This window comes from Corylus avellana, chromosome ca9 (genome assembly GCF_901000735.1).
Source record: "Corylus avellana chromosome ca9, CavTom2PMs-1.0".
NCBI classification, from domain to species: domain Eukaryota; kingdom Viridiplantae; phylum Streptophyta; class Magnoliopsida; order Fagales; family Betulaceae; genus Corylus; species Corylus avellana.
The window spans coordinates 9265787-9282045 of record NC_081549.1 but is presented as its reverse complement, the minus strand read 5'-3'; the positions used below and the strand labels follow the sequence as shown (position 1 = coordinate 9282045).

The 16259-nt window shown below is 37.3% G+C and overlaps 1 protein-coding gene across 1 annotated transcript; it reads right to left on the bottom strand.

Annotated features, from left to right (window-relative positions):
- Positions 1-3301: 3301 nt before the first annotated feature.
- On the bottom strand, positions 3302-13704 carry LOC132162077 (putative SWI/SNF-related matrix-associated actin-dependent regulator of chromatin subfamily A member 3-like 1). The gene is made up of 3 exons (XM_059572325.1): positions 11776-13704; positions 5474-5765; positions 3302-4550 (listed from the first exon to the last, which is right to left on the bottom strand). Exons 1-3 carry the CDS (start codon positions 13327-13329, stop codon positions 3745-3747), a joined length of 2652 nt encoding a protein of 883 aa, XP_059428308.1. The 5' UTR covers positions 13330-13704; the 3' UTR covers positions 3302-3744.
- Between the last annotated feature and the right edge of the window lie 2555 nt (positions 13705-16259).

Genomic DNA, 16259 nt, shown 5'->3' with positions numbered 1-16259 from the left:
AAAAGGTATTCAAGTTTCCATGTACTTCAGCTCTATCAGAAATATACGTTCTAGCATTACTGTCAACATCTGGGTGGCACGTTATGAAAAAGCAATATGAGGTTAATATTATCAAGAAATGTTATTTTGTATTCTTCTAACATACTCAATTGATGTGACATGCTTTATAATGTCATTATGATTGCCAATTAGTTTTATTACTCTTTTTTTATTTTTTTGGGAAGAGTAGAAACATGTTAACAGGTTTTATTTCTTAGTAGTCTAGAGTTCTTGTAGTTTTCTTACGTTGATGAAGAAAACTAACCGGTCACCACTCATTCTTAGTCCTCAATTCGGGGTCTCTACAAGACAACCAAAGTCATATTGGCGCGCTGCAAAAGAGGTAGGGAAGCAACAGTATCACCTCCGATGTTTAAGTCAATAAAGTATATAGAGATGAAAATGAAGGATATAGATGGAGATTAGGGCATACGAGCATACCTGAGTCTAACCTCATAGTGGCCTTATATAGGCTAAATGACATTTATGTTGTGTGTCTCATAAGGCAATTGTCATGAATTCGACCACCCTTTAATGAGTTGTTATTCCCTAATTTCTATTATACATTGCTTTTCATATAGGATATGGATGTGTGCTTCAACTAAACTGTGTTTGGGCCAACTGTCTGATGGGAGCGTTGCTTCCATTCTAGTAAGCTGTCATATCCTTGTGTCACAGTTGTGGCCCAAAGGGAATTAGTCTTGTGGGCCTCTTCATAAGGGCCCATCCAACACTTCCATTCCATCTTACATTCAAATGGGTCTGAATATGTGATCGCAGAAAAAATTATTAATTTAGATTGGATTTCTTTTTGAGTTTTCTCATATTTTCAGATGAAACTTAGTTCTCGCATTTTCAATTAACCAGTGACCACTCATGCTTAGTCCTCAATTTGGGGTCTTTGCAAGACAACCAAAGTTAGACTGGCGATGTTTAATTCAATAAAGTATATTGAGATGAAAATGAAGGATATAGATGGAGAATAGGGCAAACGAGCATACCTGAGTCTAACCTCATACTGACCTTATATAGGCTAAATGACATTTATGTCGTGTGTCTCATAAGGCAATTGTCATGAATTCTACCACTCTTTAATGAGTTGTGATTCCCTAATTTCTATTATACATTGCTTTTCATATAGGATATGGATGTGTGCGTTAAGCAAGTTGTGTTTGGGCCAATTGTCTAGTGGTAGCGTGGCTTCCATTCTAGTAATCCGCCATATCCTTGTGTCACAGTTGTGGCCCAAGGGGAATTAGTCTTGTGGGCCTTTTCACAAGGGCCCATCCAGTACTTCCATTCCATCTTACATTCAAATAGGTTTGAATTTGTGATCAAACAGAAAATTATTAATTTAGATTGGATTTCTTTTTAAGTTTTCTCATATTTTCAGATGCAACTGAGTTCTCTCCTTTTCAATTAACCAGTGACCACTCATGCTTAGTCCTCAATTCGGGGTTGCTGCAAAGGAGGTAGGGGAGCACCGATGCCACCTCCGATGTTTAAGTCTATAAAGTATATAGAGACGAAAATGAAGAATATAGATGGAGATTAGGGCATACGAGCAAACCTGAGTCTAACCTCACACTTACCTTATATAGGGTAAATGACATTTATGTCGTGTGTCTCATAAGGTAGTTGTCATGAATTCTACCACCCTTTAATTAGTTGTCATTCCCTAATTTCTATTATACATTGCTTTTCATATAGGGTATGGATGTGTGCTTCAAAGCTCAAGCAAGCTGTGTTTGGGCCAATTGTCTGGTGGGAGCATGGCTTCCATTCTAGTAATCCGCCATATCCTTGTGTCACAGTTGTGGCCCAAGGGGAATTAGTCTTGTGGGCCTCTTCACAAGGGCCCATCCAGTACTTCCATTCCATCTTACATTCAAATGCGTCTGAATCTGTTATCGCACAGAAAATTATTAATTTATATTGGATTTCTTTTTGAGCTTTCTCATATTTTCAGATGCAACTGAGTTCTCTCCTTTTCAACTTAATCAGAAAAATAAATCAATGATCTTCCCAAATAATAATGCCCTATAAACCATATTAGACAAGGAGCCTCTCTCATAAAAAGAAGTACACCACCCTAGCACGAGTACGGTCTCCTCTCTTGAACTCTCTACTTAGTTTTCTCTTCAAAACGAGCTTGACTGACTTACGCATCAGAGCGCCAGCCCCCTCCAGATGACGTCAACCGGGTAGAGAGTGACTTATTGCCAATCTAACCATCCAAAAATCTCCTTCAACAAGAATTGTTCTATTTAATATGATCCAAGACTTGAGTCTCACCGGCAAAATTCATGAAAATTGTGGCATACTCAAATGCATGAGGCTTGAATGTTGTAGAAGATGTGGAAGTGATAAGAGTAATCGAATATGGGAAATATTGCTTCTGCACTTGCCTAAAAAATAAATTATAACAAAAAGAAAATGATACTGCTTGTGTTCAGCCTTTTTGTAAATGCATTTCTTATTGGTACATCGATTGTATAAATATATTTTATGAATTGATTAGCTGATCTCAAAGATTTATTTATGGAATGATCAAAATATTATATGGGATCATACCACAAAGATCCTTAACATAATTTTTGTAGCTTAGGGATCAATTTGATACAAATCCATGATAAAAATGACAACTTTTATTAACTATCATATAAATCTTACTGTCGGATTGCACTCACAAGTATCCTATGATTTAAATCAAACCACTGGGTCAAATAATCACAACCGTCCAAAAGGTAATGGTCATGACCTGATCGGTCCTTGCACAGGATTTGACACTACTTTCCCAAAAGTTTATTTCCGTAGTGAAAGATGAACATCTGAATTAGACAATTTGGCTGCCAAAAATGCGGTAATCAATAAAATAAATGTGATAGATGAGTTCGTGCACTAATGGGGAAGTTTGTGACACAAATGATGGAGAGTTGACCTGAGGTTCTAACCCAATTTCAAACATACGAAAAGGTGAATCTTGAAACCACGGATTAATCCTCAACTCATTTTAAGGAAAAAGAAATATCAATTGATCTAAACTCATCCATCTTCACACAAGTTTTTAGAATATTTCCAACTATCATTGCCAGAATAATATCACAAAAGACTAGTTTTCCTTTGCAAGCAAATGTTTCCCACCAAAAAACATTTCTCAAAACTGTTCTTACGTTTATGTCACGTCAAGAACACTATTTCAAACCAAAAACAAAAAACACCATCCAAACACATTGACAAATATACTCGTGCACACAAGAGAGAAAAGAAAGCATGATAGATTTCGCCTCTGTAAACATGATATGACCATGAGCAATCACTTGCAAATCAAAATATTGCTTCATCCCACCCAAATTACACTTGCTTAAGGGTTTCAAAACAAGGCAGAGAATGAAAATTATCATTGCCCTGAAACCTAGCTAACAGTAATGTTCAAAGATTCTGCATATATTCCTGTTGGCCACAGTTCCAAGCGTACAAGTGGATTTAAACTTCCAATTTGGATCTTTCTCTTTAGCACCTAAACTTTGTAGAAACTGTTGGCAAGTCCAAAAATCTATCCTCTATATACACAAATGTGTAGATTTGCCTGTGTATCTAGAAGCGTGCACAAGTTCTGCAATGGGAGGGTGCAACATTCGACTATTTGCGCTAGCAAATGTAATATTCATGCACACACATGTATATGGTAAGGGTAAAAAGAGCTTACAGCGACATGAGGGCACGGAGATCATCTAAACCAATCTCCCTCCTATCCTTTGGGCCCCTACCTCCAAAAGCTTCCCTTGCAAGTTGCTTCTTCCTCTCCTGCAACTCTACTATCCTCTCTTCGATGCTATTTCGAGCAATCAACCTCACAATCTTCACATTCTCCTTCTGCCCAATCCGGTGGACACGATCCATTGCCTGATCCTCAACTGCTGGGTTCCACCATGGCTCCAACAAGTAGACTCTAGAAGCTGCAGTGAGGTTTATGCCTGTTCCTGAAGCCTTAAGACTTGCAAGCAAAACTGTGGGTCCATCTTGTCCGGGGACACCGAATTCTTCAATTACTTGAGTCCTTCGCTTTGCATTCATTGACCCATCTAAGCGCAAAATCTTGAAACCAGCAGCTTTTAGGGGCTTTTCAAGTAATAACAACATCTTACGGAACTGTGAAAATACTACTGATTTTGTAGCTGGGTTTTGATCCCTAGACTCTATGAGAAATTTTAGAAGAGCAGAGACTTTGGAAGATGTGGTTGTTTTTGAAGAGGGTACTCCAGTGTCATCATTATCAGAAGTTTCCGGAGGGGCTGAGAACAGGTCACACTGTGTCAAAGGACCCCGACAAAGGGGGCAGCGGGGTTTGTGATGTAGGGTTTTCAAAATACAGGCTTGGCAAAAAATATGGGCACAACGTGTAATAATAATATTAGTTGGTGGTGAAATGCATATTGGACAGTCAAAATCTTCACCATCTTGCAGCACCTCAACCATCTTTTTCAGCAACTCCGGATTATTGGATACATCTGCTTATAATCAATATATAAGTTGTAAGTACAAAATAAACACACCAGGTGAAGACAATGGTAGCGTTTGTAATGTGCATGAGATAATGACAACTCAATGACACAAGTATAAAATCCTTCAGAAAAAACCAAACCACTTTAAAAAGTGTTGGAATACAAGTGCAACATTTCACAAAAAGACTTCTCTTATTGATCACCCAAATTGTGCAGCCTCTGTTTGCAAACTGACAATTAAAGAACCCACAAGGTCATACTTCCCATGACACATTATGATATCTCTTTCATGTTATGATAATTCTTATATTTTGAATAAATTTGTTATCATACCCTTCAAAGGTTCTGCCTAGAATAATGCAGGGCTCACTTCCAAATATTTTTGTAACATTTTGTCATTTATGGTGTTCGAGTTTTGCACTCAAATTCCTTACATTTTGTACTTCAGATATGAAAAATAATATATACAACACTGGTCTTATCATACCTCCAGGCTGTTAACCTTTTCTTTCTTCTTTTGCTAGTTTTCTAAGCTGTTAGCATTTAAATCTATCACACAATAAATTTAGGCAGCGCAGTCTTTAATAAACCCTTCAGATGCCTTGTTATGAAAGCAACAGACCACCATCTTCTCTTCAGAATTCTTCTATAATATAAGTTGAAAAGCTCTAGTAATATCTCTAAAGAAAAATACCACCTCTATTGCAAAAAGGAGACAACAGAAATCGCAACACCCAAAGGACTTCTGAAAATGTAGACTAGAGTATGAGATGGCAGATAAAAAACAGCAAAGATAGAACTATCTAGGAATAGTAGTAGAAGGGTTTCATGGAATCTAAGCAACAAAATTGCGGTAACTTAAAAAAATAAATTGAAAAAAAAAAAAGTAGGAGAAGAATAGATGAACTAATTTGCATTTCCCCCGGTACCTTCAATATTCTGAGAAGGGAGTAGTGATTTGAGATCTGAAGGGCACAAGGCCAAATCAATACATATCTGGCGAAGTCGGAGGAGTATACTTAGTACAGCTGAGTAGTTGCGCATCATATTACCAGCATTGATATAATACCGGAAAGCACTCTTAGCTTCCCCTTCCATCTTATCATACAGTTCACGTTCTTCTCTAGAAAGTTCCACATAACAAGTCTCTATAATTTTAGGTGGCAACCCAATCAATCCCTTTTCTTTTGTTCTTCGCAAAGAAATAGTTGCCATTAGAACCTGAAATTGTATTAAGTTGCATTATAGCCAATTTGCATTAGAAAATTACATACAGATGAATCAATCACACAAAACAAAACACATAATGCAATCAAAAAGCAGAAATGGATGCAATTTAATTAATTAACAGCAACTGAAAAACACTTTTAAGGAAAAAGTATAGAGAAATCATTCTCTAAATAGAAGCTCTAAAACCTTTTTGTTATCGTTTAACAAACCTAAAAGGTTTCTTATTAATCCATGATATCAACTTCATGTTACTAACTAGATCTCTTTATTTTTCCAATGGAATCAATTTTCTCTCCTCCAAACCAGTAGCTAGTTATATATATACAATTCAAAAACTCATCTGTTAAAACCTAGTTTGTGCATTGCATGGTTTACATATAAAGTTCAGACTTTTTACTGCCTCAAACATCAAAAAGGTCTTCTGGTTTATCAACATCCTAAAATAAACACCTGATGTGTCGCACAAAATTATGCTTGTAAGAACTACCCCTGGGCCTTGGCTTAGGGGGTAAAGCATGTTCTTTGATTGAATAGGTCTTTCGATAAAAGTCCTACAAGTCAATACAAATTAAAAAAGAAAAAAAAGAAAAAAAAAATCATATTGGTAAATAAATTATTCACTCTACAAGTGTCTTCAATCTTCTTTTTTCAGGCAGGCAGCTCCAGAAAAAGGTTTAAACTCAAAATAGTGCGACTACTAAAACATACTGCTTCCGGCAGAAGAAAAATGTTCTCTAGATACAAATATAGCAATAATTCATCAACAGTATGCAACAAATCTATCAATGGTTTTCGGATCAGCTTTATAATAACCCCTTTGAATATTTAACCATATGAGAAAATACCTTTCATAAAAAAACATACTTGTAAAGTAGACTAAATCCTTAGCTAAGTTTAACTTTCTTTCTTAGTTAAGGTTGCTAGAGCACACCCTGCAGCTCTAGTACACAGCCACCCAAGCAAGTCTATTGCCAAAACCAAAACCCCATAATTACATAGATTAATTGCTCATTATAAATTTCTAACAAAATAAAAATTTGACAGAAGAAACTATTTCATGTTTTCCTAGTTGCCTCCCACTCTTGGTGATGAAAGAAAAGTTCATGAACAACTCGTCCAATAATGACCTGAACTTCTAGCAAGATACTATCATGAGTTAAAAAAAGTGGATACTTGGTTCAATTTTGTATACAAATATATCCAATACTAATGTTGAAGTCATTAAAATTGCAACAAGGTGGCTTGTAAATTTTTGAACTGCTATAGTGCAATAGGATAGATAGATTTCATAGTCTATGGTCAATAAGCCTAATACTTACACTCAACTACTTAAACACATCTCCTTGCGTCCCACTAAGATTTCTTTCATCCCATTCAATCTATCACAAAATATATGTCAATTTAAATGTATTCTCTCTTTATTTGCAAAACAAACCCTGCGTCCAACAATTATTATTATTATTTTTTTTAAAGTAATCGAGATATCATTAAAATCGTAAAGCAAAGCCAAGTATACAAGAGAAACACCTAACTAAAAGGGGAAAAAAGAACAACAAAATCATGAAAACTAAGCATCAAAGGAGATACAAACACAAATATCCAAAGATAAAGAGTATTAAAGCAAAAGGACTTAAACTCCACCAACATCTTCTTGCGACCTTCGAAACTTCTATCATTTATTTCCTTCCAAAGAAAGGCAAGAAGACACCATCTTACACACAACAACACTCTTAGTGCTAACAACAGTCCACCAACAAGAAAATAAGTCAACTATTCGTCTAGGCCTAACCCAATACAGCCCAAAATGATTGAAAAATAAAACATTCCATAAGGTACAAGCAATCTCACAATGGAGAAGAAAATGGTCAACAGACTTCCCATTCCTCTTGCACATACGACACGTAACCCATCGACCAAAATGACATACTGCTTCCTAAGGTTGTCCATTACCTAAGTCTGTCAACCAAGCAAATAAAGCCGCTCTCACAGGGACCTTAGTCTACCAAATAATTGGGTTGCGCCCCACTGCGCTTTGAATGAATATACATTACTTATCCAAAAAAAAAAAAAAAAAAACTTCCAAGGGAAAGGAATGGCATCATTACAAATAATGATACAATAGAAGGATCTAACATCAAACAAACCTCTTTTGGAAGAGGCCCACCAAAGCTTGTCTTCACCTTTCCATCTCACTCTAATTAATATAACAAATTGAAGAATGAGGCAAAGACATTCACTTCCCAATCATGAGCCACTCTAGCAAAATTTACATTCTATTGATTGAAGTCACTAGAAAGCTCAAAGTGAGCCACTATAGAAGTATCCTTCGTGCAACCAATACCATATAAATCTAGAAAGGCTTCCTTTAGGGCCTTATTCCCACACCACAAATCATGCCAGAATCTAACCTTGGAGCCATCTCCCACCCCATATATAGTATGACTTGAAAACATCCCCCAACCCCGCTTGATATTCTTCCATAACCCCACCCCATACGACCCAAGAGGCTCATTAAAACACCATCCACCCCACAAACTACCAAATTTAGAATCCATCACAACTCTCCACCAAGCCTCTCTCCCATATGCACATAGAGTCATAGCCATTTTCCTAAAAGAGCACAATTGAATATCAGCAAGTTCTGAACCCACAATTCTCCTTGGAGATTGGAGAACCAACCTAGGGCCAACTTACTAGGTGAAATTTGAACTCTTTGCTTAACCTACCCCATAAGAAATCTCGATGAAGCTTCTCAATGTGCTTTGCAATGCCCACTAGGAGAGGAAAGAAAGACATGAAATATGTAGGCAAATTGAAAAGTGTGTTCTTTACAAGGGTAACCATACCACCCTTAGAAAGTATATCATTTTGCAACTAGCCAACCAACGCTCTATCTTTTAAATAACACTGCCCCAAATAGACTTGCCCTTATAGAAGGGCCCCAACGGAAGACCAAATACTTCAAAGGCAAAGAAGAGACCCCACAACCCAAAATGCCGGCCAACCCATCCAAATTATCAACATTACTCATAGGAACCAATTATGATTTAGATTAATCTTCAAATCGGAGACAGCTTCGAAGCATAACAAACAAGCAAATAGATAGAGTAGGTGGTTACGATGGGCCCCACAAAAAACCAAGTGTCATACGGAAACAAGTATGAAATGTTAACCACACCAAAGTGCCACGACCCCATAGAAAAGTCTAAGAGAAAACCCCTATTAACAATAGCAGAAAGCATTCTACTTAAGGCCTCCATAATAATAACAAAGAGAAGATTCCTTGTCTCAAACCACGGGAGATATTGAAGAAACTAGACGGATTGCCATTCACCAAAACACCAAAAAAAAAAAAAAAAAAAGGCAACAAAAAAATTCAATGTGCTATCCAAGATCGTCATTTCTCCTCAAAACCACACCTGCTCAACAAGTAAAGTAAGAAATCCCAATTGATATGATCATAGGCCTTTTTAATATCCAGTTTACAAAGCACCCCTGGCTCACCAGATCTGATTTTACTATCCAGACATTCATTTGCCATGAGAAATGAATCAAGGAATTGCATACCTTTAACAAAAGCATTATTGGGCTTCAAAATAATCTTTTCCATAATCCTTCTCAACTTATTGGCCAGGACTTTGGCAATAATATTATGAACTCCATTCGCAAGACTAATAGGCCGAAAGTCCTTAAGATCAATAGCCCCGGATTTCTTCAAAATGAGAGCAATGAAGGTGGCATAAAGACTCAGCCCTCTCCTTGACTCTACTGACTCTACCGTGGCAAACACTACCATTGTTCGCATAATAGTTTATGGAACAAAATAACCTTCTTAATTCTCTATTACCTTTTTTCCTCAATTGGAGCAATAGTCCGACACCTGCTCAAAGTGGCTCACTTCAATGGCTACAAACAAGGCCAGCAGCTCTTCTTCTTCTAAACCCTTGCACGAAAGCCCCACAAAAAAATGACCAATTTCCTTCACTATCTACAGAACCCAGGCTAAAGGCAGAGTCCCTGCTATTTTCTTGCTAACAACTGCTGAACAGAATCTCAACGGCATGGGCTACTCTTCAAAGAACAAATCCAACTCTAGACAAGGCCGGGTTACAAGAGCATTGCTTCTACCCACCCCCCCCACAAGACCCCCACCCAACTCAGCAAATTTAAAGACTACATCCTTTGCTACACTCGCACAGCCCCCTACAACACCTCTTTGGAAGAAGGAGAAGAGAAGAAAAAATACTTCAGCACTGGAACCCGCTCATCCCCTAGAAATAAAAACCCACTCTAAGCTTGCCTGTAAAGTGCTCAGATTAGAGGGAAGCACCTCCTCATAAGGACAGGCCCTCAAATCCACTTTATTCAAGCAAACAGAATCAGACACAGAGCCTTTGTGGAGGCCTACTTGCCTACCCAGACGAGGAAAACTCCCAGGCCTAAAGACAATCCCACCCCCATCTTCGACGATAAACTACTGAATGGCTTGGGCAGAATGTTGTCACCACTAACAGCTCAACAAGACTCGCCACATATAATCCAAGTACCTCAGTTTCTATTTCATAATTTTATACCAATATGAATTACACTAGATTCTTTAGTAATATGCTAAAAAAATGTTCTTCACATTTATCAAATGATATGATCAAATACAGAAGTGGCAGCATGAAACATCAACTCCAACAAATCTTATTTTACTGTTGCCCATATTTTTGAGTTAAAAACTCAGAGGAAAAAAACCCCAAAGATAAGCTTAACTAGGTAAGTTCTAATGCACCAGATACAATCTCCTTAATATTTTGACTTTTCAAAGAAGACAAGCACTCTTAGTAGGATAGAGGAAGTAAAAAAAATAAAAAAATAAAAAAATAATAAGAAGCTTAATAATGCAAAAACTCATCATTCATATTAGGTATTGAAATCAATTTAGTGATATCTAGAGAGAAATTAAATGAGTATATTACAAAGCTAACCACTACTTCATAGAGAAAATAAGATTATGACAACTCTATTTGAGTGAAATGGGAATTCTATTCGCGTTCTTCCCCCATGCCATGGTTTGTGCTAGTTTCATCTGGCAGTCATGGGTATAACAGTTACATGGTTGATTCCCTCGAGTACATATCTTGGTCCTATACTTATTATTATTATTATTATTATTATTATTATTATTATTTTAACTCCTACTATTGTTGATGGTCTATGCACCTATAAGACTATAACACGTTCCCCTCTCCCATAAACTGGAAAGAGCACCATTCATCAGCCATCCATATCAACCTAACAATCAAAACCCAATGCTTATTATTAATTACCCTTCAACCATACCTCATTAATACTGGTGATGAATTCCCAGCATTGTTTAATATGCAGTTGGAAATCAACTCTTTGGCAATGGCAATGGCAATGGCAAGAGGGATATTTCCTTTGAAGAAGAAAATAACTGAACCAAAAAGATGTTCAGAGGAGAAAATAAAGAGCAGTGAGTAATGGGGACTGGAGAGAGAGAAAGATGTTAGGATCAAGCAAAGCTAAATAATTGATTCCAGTAGCTGTAATCAAGTAGAAAGAGATTAAGAAGCAATAGTTTCATGAGTTCTTAAGACATTTAAGGTTCACATGGCAAGGAAAAATTGTTTCCAAGTCATACCAGAAACATAAAAAGAAGAGTTGAAACAACCAAAAGCAGCACAATCTTCAAACAGATATATGAACAAACTCCTGTGGTTCACTTCTATATATTTTATTTTGTTCTAAATGGAAAGTACAATATAAGTTTCCAAAAAACATACACGATACTTACAGTACAAAAGACACTCCCTATTCTTTGCAATCATATCGGAAACCAGTAAATTTTACATGCAAAGAACCTAAGTATCATGTGAGAAAACGTTCAGGAAAATATTAAAGCAATTAGCCATACAGAACATGAGATTCCAACCCCAAAGCAAGCGTACTTCAGTAAGACAACATTAACATCCAATCTATCACATAATATTACCTGCAGACGTGAGAGCCCCTTCTGGTTTCCCTGAGCAAGTGGACGCTGTACCAAGCTTTGCCAGTAACTCCTGATTGAAAATGGCTCAAACCGCAAGAATGCCATCAAAGAAAACAAATCAAATGAGCCATTCTGAATGGGCGTTCCCGTAACAACCCACCTTCTCTTGGCCATCAAATCAGTGACAGCTCGACTTTGTTGAGCATTTACATTCTTTATCAAGTGTGCCTCATCCAAAATGACCCGCCACCACTCAATCTTCTTCATAGGGGATTCCGAACAACGATATTCAGTAGCCAGAGTACTATATGTAGTTAATACTATATCATACTTTTTGAGCTCCCCAACATCATTTGTCCGATTCCCATAATACATGTACACCTTCAACTTTCGGGGCCAAATATGCTCTTCTAGCTGCGTTATCCATGTTGAAAACACAGAAGGCGGGCACACAATTAAAGTTGTCTTGCTGCCAAAATCACAGAAAGACTTATCACAAAGACTAACAGATTTTCCTTTCACATTGCCATCCAATCTCACATCACCAATTTTTCGTTTTTTCCGGGATAGGGCACCCTTCTTGCTACTTCTTCCCTTCTTACCCTTCTTACCACTCTCCTCACCCATTTCATCAGACTTTTCTACCTCTAAACTAGCGCTATGCATTGCAGAAGCAAGAGCACTACCGCATTTATCAAAAGCAATCAAAGAGAGCAAAGTTAGAGTCTTACCTAAACCCATATCATCCGCAAAAACCCCACCTCGCAAAGGCTCCGGCCGCACATTCGTATGGTAATTGGTTAAAACATTGACATAAGACCCATCTTTCTCCTCCCAAAAAGGCGGCAATTCGTCCGAGTTCTCTCTGTGAACCAACCATCCCAACCCCTCCTTCTGATGCACAAAGAGCTCCGATTTGATCACATCTTTCGGCGGCTCCAACGGTTCCAACGCACCTTTCTTGCTTACATTCTCATCAACAAGCTTGAAAATCTCATCCAGACTCTTGCCTTCCTTCCCACCCTTCTTCTGCTCCTTCACCACCATGGCCTCGGACAGCGTAAACGACGCGTCTGAATCCGAAATCAAGTGCAACCCAGCTCCCGAAATCGCCGATTTAACTGCCTCAGATGCCTCAATTCTCGAAAACACATGAATTTGACAAGGAATCTTGACCCTGTTTCCCGAGGCACGAGTATTGGGCACAATGCCTTCGACGAGAATGGTATGAGCGTCTATCAACGGCGCCAGGACCGCCGCCACAGAGCGCTCGATGTGTCCGACTTGGACGGTTCGGGTGTTGAGGACCTTGATGGCGTTCGAGTCGTGCGGATTGAGGGGTTCCCGGACCAGACCCACCATTTCCCGACCGCTGATGGTGCCGGAGTAGTACTGGATTCCGACTATATTCGCGATTATAAATCCCAACAGGTAAGTCTCGGAGGGAGATTGCGGCGGCGAGTCCTGGGAGAGCGAAAGCTCATCTGGGTCGGCTTGGGACTCCTGCCAGTTGTCAAGACTCAAAAAAAGGCTTACTGGGTCTTCATCTTCCATGGCAAAATACACCGGAGGTGCAGACTGCAGAGTTAGGGTTATGGCAGTGGGCTCTGTTCGCCGAGTTTCGGGTTGGTCGTTTTGAATGCAAAGAGAAAGGCGGGTTTAGAGAGAGAAAAAAGAGTAATTAAGAAGAAGAAGAAGAAGAAGAAGAAGAAGAAAAATTAGTCAGCGGCGAGGCAGAGCAAATACTAATACCGGGTATTTCCTTGTGAAGGTACAAAAAACAGTGCGGAAATTTCAACTTTTTTTTTATTCTCGTAAAAACAAATATAATTATTGAAGAACGCAGGAGGAGAAGGAGGCGATGGAGTCTTGTTGCGTGCTTTCCATGAGGATGCCGGATGCAGTCGGTGCATGCGTTTGTAAGCGACAAAAAATATATCACTTAAAAAGAAAGAAGAAAATGAGTGGCATTTTTTCTATTTATTTTGTTGGGAATGGGAAGTAGTGATAGAGTTGGGAAATGGAAAATAATTATATATTATTGATTTTTTATTTTCGATTTATTTATTGGTTTAATTGATAAAAATAAATAAATAAATAAAAATGAAAGTATATGGTTAATATAAATATACTCAAAAAAAAGAAGAAGATATTAGATATGGTTAATGTGAAAGCGGTGGACCGAGTGGGGAGAAGAATGGCATTAAATTAGTTGCCAATATATGGACACTTTTTGGGTACACGTGGGGAGTCCAGGTGGAGGTTGTCTGCGTCAGCAAAGAAAGGAAATGAAAAGGCACAAGTGGGGATGCTTTGAAAGTGGGGTGGTGGGTTCCCCTGCATGTCCGACCATTCATGTTTTAGAAACAGATCAACCCGTTTCTTAGCTAAGTTTTTTAGATACGAGGGATCCGGCTTTCATGGGGCAGTGGAAACTACCACATACCGGCGGCGGTTATCTAAAATTGCACTGTTTGGGAAGGAAAAAAAAAATAGTTTTTTTTTAAAAAACGTAATCAACAATTATTTAGGAATTAAAAAATATAAAAAAAAAAAAGCTAATAATTAAAAATATTCAAATAATTAAAAAAATAAAATAAAAAAAAAACTAAAAACTAGAAAAAATTCAAAATAAAAAACAAAGGGGTGGCCTCTTGGCCAAAATAGGGTGACCAGACCTCCCTATTTTGACCAAGGGGGTGGTTGGAGCCACCTCCCATGGCCGGTCTAGGGGTGGCCAAACCACCCCATGGCCTTTGGAGTGGTCCGGCTGATAAATGCCAAATATTTCATACTTTGACCCTTTTATTTACATTAGTTAATCATTTAGATGTGTCATTATTTAATGTTTTGTGTTTTTAGTATTTTGTAGGTCATTGAAAAAAAATTATAGCTTTAAAGCGAAAAATGCAAAGTTTTGAAGAAAGCATAATTTGAGAAGACCTAAATGATGTGGTTAAGTTTAACCAAATCCAAGAAAAATGTTAACTCAGATTAAAGATTAAATTGGATTAAAGTTCAGATTAGATAAAATTTCGGATTTAATTCAAATTCAGATTCTGCATATGTTTCAATATTTTGACCCTAACTTTCTGCTCAAATATCGGATTGAAGTGATTCAAGCGACATTGAAAAGCTAATTCAAAATACTACAATTCATTGTGAAATAGGATTTTCCTAATTCGGAGGGTTACTATGCCAAAATCGCTCCGCAATTAAAAGACACAAATCTGGACAAATCTTATTCCGATTTCAAACTTCTATTTTGACTGGGAGACAGGCCTCCGAATTATCTAGGTTTAATAAAGAACACAAATATGAACGAATCCTATTTCAATTTTAGACTTCTATTTTGACTGGGAGACAGACCTCCGAATTATCTAGATTTAATAGGGCTTCTAGGACTTCTCTAAACCTATAAATAGACTTCTTTGCATTCAAGAAAAGATATAGAATTTCAAAGAGCAAAATTCTATAGTTTTTCTCTTTTTACTTTAGGTTTTCTTTAGGTTTAGGTTTTATTTTTATATAGAGCTAAATTCTCAACTAAGGTTGGGGATGAAATCTCACCGATGAAGAACATTAATACTTTCATGTAAGTCTTTATTTATCTGATTTTATTGGATTTTAATTGTTTTACTTCTTTTCCATGTGTAGAGTGATTCTTGGATATCTTTTATGATTCAAAGATACACTTGATGATTTAAGATAATTTCACATAATTGATTGCTTGATTTTATTTGCCTAAATAATTGGATATACCTTGTAATTTGTTCTACAGATACATTTAGTGTTTCAATTAAAATTGGATATCTTTTATGATTTACGAATATATGATGATTTAATTGATATTTGATTCTTTTTGTGATTTGTGCAATGAATGGATACATTGGATAGTTTTAATTAATTGTTTGAAGCAGAGTAAAACATATCTAAGATTTTAATTGTGAGAACTTCATATTAATATTGATAAACATAGAAGTATGTTGTTATGATTCGGTGAATGTGAATTCTCAAACCTTAGTATTTTATCTCTTAGTTTATTTTAATTAGTTTATATTTATCTTTTAATTTTTAAATCAAAATCAAAACCCTTTTTGGAACTAGATTAGGATTTAATTTGTTTAGATATAAATTGCTCTTTCAAAAACACAATTCCTTGTAGGTTCGACCTCACACTTGCAAAACATTATATTGCAAACGATTCGTGCACTTGCGAGTATATTAACATTTGCACAACACCGGCCATCTCAAAAAGGCCAAAAACAAAAATAAAAACAAAAACAAAAAAAATTGAGGGATTTGGTTTTTGGAGGTGGCCGAACCATCCCCAAGGGCCGGCCATGGGGGTGGTTCCTAGGCCAAATAGTGGGGGGTGGGGGCTCGACCACCCCCAAAAACCAAACCCAATTTTTTTTTTTTTTTTTTTCTTTTGCCCTTTTGGAGGTGGCCGGACCACCCCCAATAGCCATGGGGGTGGGTTG